Source organism: Gavialis gangeticus, unplaced genomic scaffold, assembly GCF_001723915.1.
Source record: "Gavialis gangeticus isolate Ggan-Ray unplaced genomic scaffold, GavGan_comp1, whole genome shotgun sequence".
In the NCBI taxonomy this organism is placed as follows: domain Eukaryota; kingdom Metazoa; phylum Chordata; order Crocodylia; family Gavialidae; genus Gavialis; species Gavialis gangeticus.
Window position 1 is genome coordinate 151,914,660 of NW_017728992.1, and position 7,917 is coordinate 151,922,576.

Genomic DNA, 7,917 nt, shown 5'->3' on the forward strand with positions numbered 1-7,917 from the left:
CCTCCCATGCCCCGCCCCCCAGCTAGGCAGTGCCTGCTCTTGCCCCCTCCCTCACTGCAGGGGAGTTGATCTGTCCCCCATATCCCTTCCTTTCCCCCCACCTTTCCGACTTACCAGCTGGAGGCAGCTTTCCACACTGCTGGCTCTGCTCCGTGCTGTGCTGCGGCTGAGTGCAGCACGGGCATTTAATCAGCCAAATTATCAGCCCCATTTGGCCGATATCAGATATAGACAATTTTCTTTATAAAATCGGTACCAATCTAATATCGGGCCAATGTATTGGTGCACCTCAATCCATAAGTCATACTAGCTAAAATACTTAAGTGTCTAGGATTTCGAAATCCAAAAAAACAAAAAACCCCAAAACAAAAAGACCCAAAAAACCCAATATAAAATAATGCAGAATTACAAGGAAACTATACACTTATGTTCATGTCCTCCCCTTCTGGTAAGAGGGCTTACTAGTTAATTGAGAACTGAAGTAAAATGTAGACCATGCTTTCCACTTGCAGTTTAATTACATATTGGTGCAGGCTGGAGAAGTACCAATTGGCTTACTCTGAACTTTAGCATAGTGTTTTTCAAGCAACGTGCCATGACCCTGTTTAGATGTGCAAATGCCTAAACATTATTTCACAAGTTATGAACCCAGAATTTTCAAATAGGAAACCATAGTGTCAAAAACATTATGACATAGTGTATTCTTTCTGATTTCTTTGCAACAGAATCACTCATTTTTCCACAGTGCAAAAACAAGTGAAATATAAGACCTGTTTCTGAGGAATGCCTTAAGTCTGAAAAGGTTGAGAACCATCACGTTAGCATATCTATATATGCATACACATGTTCAGGTTAGTGAAAAACGTATTTATCTCTAGTTATACAGAAAAGCTTGGCTACTAGTGGGATAGAAAAATCAGAGCTTCAGCAGATAATATCAGGCTCAGGAGATAACACACTTTCCTTTATCTCTATAAATGCAGTGCTGCACAACAGTGCTTGAAGACCGAAAATATTTCATCTATTTTATTTTCTATTAAATATTTGCTATTTTCTTTTCAGACAACTCTAATTGTTCAGTGTACCAGGTTTTTTACCTTCTAGCTGTGGAAAAGTCCCTGACAGTTTCTATTTTTGTTTTCACTAGATAAAAATAATCCAATTTAGAATGAGATAGCTGGCTGTGTTAGCTTGAAGTCAGGCAGAAGGCCGGGTAGAGGTTCACCTTACAAACTAGCTGAAATCAGAGATGTAAGCCTTTTCTGATTAAGTGAGCTCTTGCTCACAAAAGCTCGTGCATCCGATTCCATTACTCCATAACTGTAGTTCTCAACCTTTTTAGATGCAAGGTCCCCATGGAAAATTCCATCTCAAGTTTTCACTTGCTTTTTGACTACAGAGAAATAAGAGAGAATTTCTTCTGTTGTCAAGAATGCAGAAAGACCATAACAGGGCAGAATCACTGGTCTATAAGGTGCATCTCTACTCTGCTCTCCGTCTGGTTTAGAATATAACACAAAACCTAAGTCAGAGAGAAAAATTACGGTAAAATCAGACTGAATCTTCTTGCAAAAGCAGAAATATTCCCTGTTATGTCTTCACCAATACTCCATACAAGTACTAACTCACAACTGACAAGAATGTGAAAAAAATTGGACAATTCAGATCAAACAGCTGTGCTTAAGATCCTGATCTCTCAAGCATGCACCGAGTACAAAACTATGTAAGGGGTCACTGTGATAGAATCTACAGCAGGGGCAGGCAATTAAATTTTGGCTGAAGGTTCGTATAAGGTGTTTTGGTGAGCTGTGAAGGGCCACATGGTCCTGACAGCTGCCCTACCCGCTGGTCACTGTCTTGGGACTGGAAGTCCCACCCCTAACCCCTAACCTTTGCCACCAGACGTCCCTCCCCTTGCCCCCTGGGAATACTTCTTTTGGAAGGGGATTGCCATCTTAGAACCAGAAGAAAACCAAATCATACTGCAAGTCAAACACCTGCTATAACATATTTTTGTCATGATTTGTGTTCGCATAGTGTATATAAAGGTGATTGCATGGAGAACAGCCAGGAGATGCACAGGCAGGGGCTGCTGGGAAATAGAGTCCAGCTGTGGATCAACCATTTTGCTTACCCCTGCCTTAGGCTAAGCAGGAGTTTGAACTCTGGTCTTCCCTTTCCTGTGGTACCTAAACTGAGGCACCCACAGGAAGGACTTGGATATGGTCTTTTAGCCCTAGGAGAGGTTAAAAATGTTAGACGACCTGGGATAGACTGAAATTGCCTTTCAACATGTATTGTGGAGTTGCTATAGGGGAACAACATTATCTACTGCTTACCCCCAATTATACGGAAGTTTTGTAATTGCTGAACTGGATTTTAAACAGACTTATGCAAACAGATTGCACTTGCAGAATTATTTTAATTGATATACAAGGTAACAAAAAATTACAATGATTTTCTGAAACTGCTGCTATGGCTACAGAGACAAAAAAAATGACCAATATTAGGAGAAAATCCAGGATTTTTTTTTTTTGACAACTTTAGACTTCATAGCTTGGAAAGAGTAAGAAGAAAAACCTCACATTTAGCACAGAACTGTGCCAGGTTTTAGGATTAGTTCTGTTAGCAAGTTACCCATCTTCTAGTTTAACCTGAATCCTTTCTAGGAAATATAATCTGTTCCAGAAGAAGGATTAATTTCACTTTCAGGAGAGTTCTGTACATACTAATAAAATAAATAATTAACTATATTAATACAATAAAACAAACACTAATAGTTCAGTACTATTCTTAAAGCTCGATTTATACAGCCAAAAGTTTGCTGTATACATATACATGTCCTGATATATTCTACTTTAGAAATAGCATTAGAAGCCTCTAATTATATACTACGTTTCTGGATTCTGCTGTCATCTATTACCTCTATTAACAGCAAATGAACTATCAACAACTATCCTGCCTTTCATTTAAAGAAAACAGATGTTTAGTATTTTGAAAAGAGGAGCACGTGCGTAGCCATAGAATACATGGGGTCATTGTGTGCCACTGTGAAGAATTACTGACGAGAAATCAAATAATATTTAAGAGAAATTCACCAGATACAGATCAAATTACATACACGTTTAAAAATTGTTAGACACCATTTGTCATTCACTCATTTGTTAATGAAAATCAGAAAGTTTACAGGCAAATTTTGACTCAAGTATTGGTTCAAAACAGGTAGTTCATAACTTCAGACAAAAAGGTGAGGTTAGGTCAAAGAAGGCTGGCCCAAATAAATGTCTTGTTTTCTTTTCTTTTTCTAAAAGGACCAAGTTTACATGCATTGTAATCTGTAGTTCAACAGATTATAATTAAATTAAGGTCCAGATATTTTAAGGTATTTAGGTACCTAAAGTGGCCTTTAGTCCAGTTCATATGTACTTGTATAAAATCTGGATTTTTGATCTTCAAAAAGGACCTGTCATTTTTTGCACAAATAAAAAGTTGTTTTCCTGTAAGACAAACAGACCTCAAAATTACTGCAAAGTTATAAAATGATCTAAACATTCATTTACTAGTTATTTAAAGTTTTATTAATATTTTATGATAATTCAGAGAAATTTAAACATGCAGGATTGTAAAGAAATTACAGGTTAATTAAATACCTTTTAAAAATGTTAGTCATTTGCCATTTTAAGTATGCAGTTTGAGATGCCCGACAACAAACAGATTTCCAGAAGCAACAATCAAGATGATGAGTACTGTGTGTGGATCCCGAAGAGTAATCTGAATTAAGGTAGCCAATGTGAATATTTTAAAACAGCTGTTACTGCACAGTCCTAAGCATCTAGCACTTTTCACAGAGGCAAAAAAGTACCAGTAAATTCCACCACTGATGAACATGTGCCCCATGCACTCCAGGTCACATATGCATTTTGCTAGCGGAAATTTGATTGGCATGTGCACCTTGTCCATCTTTGTGCCCTATACTGAGTAGTGTATGCGTCACTGTCGTTCCTTCTCCACTGCAGCTTCCATAGTCACATACTGGAATGCATGAAGGAGCAACATTCCCCTGGATGAACTTCTAAGGCAGTGAACTAATTTAGGAGACAGGTGCTGCTGAGATAGTTTTATTCACTTTCAACTGAAGAACTGCCAGGCCAATAAAGGTATCGACCCAGAAGACCCCCCACCATCACACAGAATGTCAAGACTTGGAATCCTATGCATACATCTCAAGAACAAGGATATATTATGAGGCTACTTTAACTCTTAGCTGGTGAAGGAAATTCTATGACCCAATAATATGACCTCTTCAAATCCACTTTGTCTTCGGTTAGGAGGCAAAGCAGGCTTCATTATTTCTGTAAGCTAAACTAAACCTTGAACAAGAGGCTGCAACCTCTCGAGATACAAAGCAAAAGCCCCACAACAACAAAGGGGGTTTGAATACTTTAATTTAAATGGGACTTTCATCACCTCAGGCCTTAGATAAGCCTAAAAATAAATACATTACCTTGTAAAATACCATTTCAACTAGTATTTGAGAGAGAAGGACAGGGAAAGAGAATGTCATGTTGTTTTATATCAGAGGATGCCCATATATAGCAATCAAAACACACACCTTCAACCTTGTCTTCATGGACCCCAATTCTTGTAGCGCAGGGGTGTCAAACATAAGGCCCATGGGGTACAGAGCTCTGCTGGGGATGCTTCTCAGTGGAGTGAGCAATGGCTGCATTAGCCCATGTGGCTCCCCAACACTGTTCACTCTGCTGCTGCTTGCCCCGTTACTAGAGGTAGATCCAGATCTGTCCAGTGAGAAGCCACGTAGTCCACATTCAGCCCAGGGAACCAAGTGCATTTGACATCCCTGCACAAGAGAATAATTTAGAAATGCTGCAGTTGGCTGGGAGGTACACCTCCAATAAATAAAAAAGGACAGAAGTGGTAGGTGTTTGACCATGGGAGGGAAGGGAGTGACAGCCACCCCCTGAAATTAGAAACAGTCATGAAGACTAGCTCTTTTCAAAATCATACATAATCATGGAGGCCAGTCTTTAGCAGTAGCTACAGTTTTAACTCTAGTTAAGTAAGAAAAGGAAGGCAAGTCAGCTGAAGATTATGCTCTGTCCCTGTTGTATGCAGTTATATCTGGGGAGAAAAATTCTTCATTCTGACTTTCAAAAATAGAAACAGGTGTATATGTGAGAAAATATGGAAATTTCCAATTCAGACATATGGTAGTGGCAAAACTATGCTACAAATGGAACAAACTGCCAGCCTGTACTCTAAGGAGATATTCTTAACAAACAAAACTCTTAAGGGTAATTTATAAAAGACATAAGGTAAGCCACAGAAGGTAAGCCACAGAGTTCAGAGTGGAGTCTTGGAAGCGACTATGAAGAAGGAAAAAAACCCCACCAACATGAAAGTACACTGAGAGTAAACCAGTTTATGCTGAATCAGTCTGCAATTTCAGTAATGACAGGAGAGCTGCAATTCCAATATTCATCTAAGCAAATAAGCTCTAAGATGCAAAAAAATCAACTTCCAAAATCAAATACAGAAACTAGTTTGGTAATATTTCTTGCAGTTTTACCTATTGTATGTAGTTTAGCTTTTGGAAAAGTGAAGTATTACTGAAATAACTTGCAGCTGGAACAAGGAATTTTTATAGTATGACTGGCAAGCTAGTATGAAATAGTGGTATCATCACTGGAACTCTTACATATCCAGTGTCTACTTGTGCAACATTTAATGCAAGATCACATAATAGGACCTCAAGCATTTGCTTACCTCCCCACCCCCTTTTAGGAACAGAAGGATCTTGTTTGCTCCATTGAAAAGTTACCATATTTTTTCAACTACAACACAACCCCACAATAATTAACTCTATATATGGAAAATGTATACATTTGTTATAATTTTCCAGCTACAGAATCTAATTATTAGAAGTCTGCCTTGACTTTGTCCCCCATCAATGGCTACATCAGGGAAAACAAATCTGGAGGGGAGTGGGGTCAGGTAGCCTGCTTCCCCTTTTTCCCCCTGCAGTCCTTTCTACTGTCAGACCCTACTCTCCTTGAACACATGAAACTGAGGAGCAAATTTAAGAGCACTGACCTTGAATAAACATAATTTAACATAGTCAAATTACTACACGTACCCATAGACTCAGTTCATCCAAAATTGACGCATTTTACCTTTCTTGCAATGCTGCAACGTTTAGCACAGGTACTCCACAAACACGCTTTTAAGCAACACTTTTGCACCAACTTTTATATAAAAGTAGAAACTATTTTGTGGGGGGAAATGTTTTTGTATCCCAGGTTAAATTAGCCAAATCAGATCCAATTCCTTTTGCTTGAGCAACACTCAAACATCATGTGCGATTCTACAAATGGCAAGTATCCTCCACCCCAGACTTTTCAGCCTGGGCCTTCAGATGCTCCCAAATTCATTGGCAGGCATCCTACATGCAAGTGCAAGCCTGGAGCCTTGGGGTTTGGATGCCTCCAAGTCTCACTTGCCCTTAACCAAAAGCCACAGAAGCAAGCTAGGGAGGAGTCCCCCATTCCCATAAAGTAGGTGTGTGGCTAAGATCCTCCAACTGAAAGCTGGCCATGGGTAGCTAATAACAAGACTGGTAGGGCATCCCACCTGCAGTGCACTGGACAGGGGAGTACCTCCCACTACACAATGCCATTTAAATCCATCTTGGTTCTGGTAAAGGACAAGTGCAACAACTACACTTGATCTTATAAAGCACAAGCTTTTTTTTTTTTTTTTTTGGAAATGTTTTTGTGTTAGCCAGGTAAGTTCCAAATCCTAATTAGTCGGGTATGTTCTAAATCCTTTTGATAATTCAAAAACCGTATGTGGCCCTACTACCAGCAGATCCATGGAGCTTCCAGCCCTGAATTCTGAAAGTTGATACTTTACCACTGGACAATCTGATTTATAGAGGTAGCAAAAAACCAAACAAACAAAAACAAAAAACCTAACCCAAAAAAACAAAAACAAAAAAAACCTACTCAGAAGGTAACCAGTGCCATTGACTGCCATTCTTGTGCATCAGTTCCCAAATGAAGAACTCCATTTTCCAAACTCTGAGAAATAGGATTCATTACATACATGACAGCATGAACAGCCCCTAAGTAAAATCACATTACATTTTCTAAGTTTATTTTTCAAAATATGAGAAGTAGGAATTGCATTTCCCTACTGCGTATAGTTTAATGAGGATTTAAACCTGACGGCTAAAAAGAGATGTGAATAGATTAACATTACTGCAGCTAATTATATCTTGAGTAGAGTCATAGCTAAATAGTTTTCAAGAGGAGACTTTCTATAAGAAATGTCTATTTTTGGAAACTAAAGAGTTTAAGAATCAGTCCGTGACTAGGACTTGTCAAGGCTAAAGATATGATTAAACTGTCAGTTGCAAAAGAAAAGGATCAATAATTACTCTTCAAAATCTGACTGTCATTTTTAGATACAGAAGGACAATCTAGCTCAAATATAGGCACTAATCTGAGAAATAAATTAGGGCAACTTTACCCAACTGGAAGCCCCTGGGCCACATGCAGCCTGCGAGTAGTTAAGTTGCTGCCCTCAGGCTCCTGCTGGACCACTGCTTCACCTATTGCTCTGGCTGTGATAGCAGCCAGAGTTTCCAGGTTTCCCTATTCCTCCTCTGAGTGAGGCTTCCTGCCTGCGTCCCAGGGGTTTCATAGTTTCATAGTTTCTAGGGTCAGAAGGGACCTGAGAAGATCATCTAGTCCGACCCCCTGCCATGGCAGGAAAGAGTACTGGGATCAAACAACCCCAGCAAGGTGTTCATCTAACCTCTTCTTAAAAACCCCCAGGGTAGGAGCCTGCACAACCTCCCTTGGAAGTTGGTTCCAGACCCTAGCCGCCCTGACC

General features: G+C 39.4%; 1 protein-coding gene across 7 annotated transcripts in view; it reads right to left on the minus strand.

Annotated features, from left to right (window-relative positions):
- CUNH8orf88 (chromosome unknown C8orf88 homolog) overlaps nt 1-7,917 on the minus strand; it is a 225,261-nt gene that overhangs the window by 190,031 nt on the left and 27,313 nt on the right. For 3 of the 7 annotated variants that reach the window (XM_019527902.1, XM_019527901.1, XM_019527904.1), the window contains one exon: nt 4,613-4,861. The exons of 2 other annotated variants lie outside the window; for them this stretch is intronic. In XM_019527902.1, the coding sequence (XP_019383447.1) occupies nt 4,613-4,861 (249 nt within the window). Of the gene's footprint in view, nt 1-2,402; nt 3,498-4,612; nt 4,862-7,917 lie in introns of those variants that run through there. 2 more of the 7 variants (XR_002099541.1, XM_019527903.1) reach the window with 2 other exon arrangements.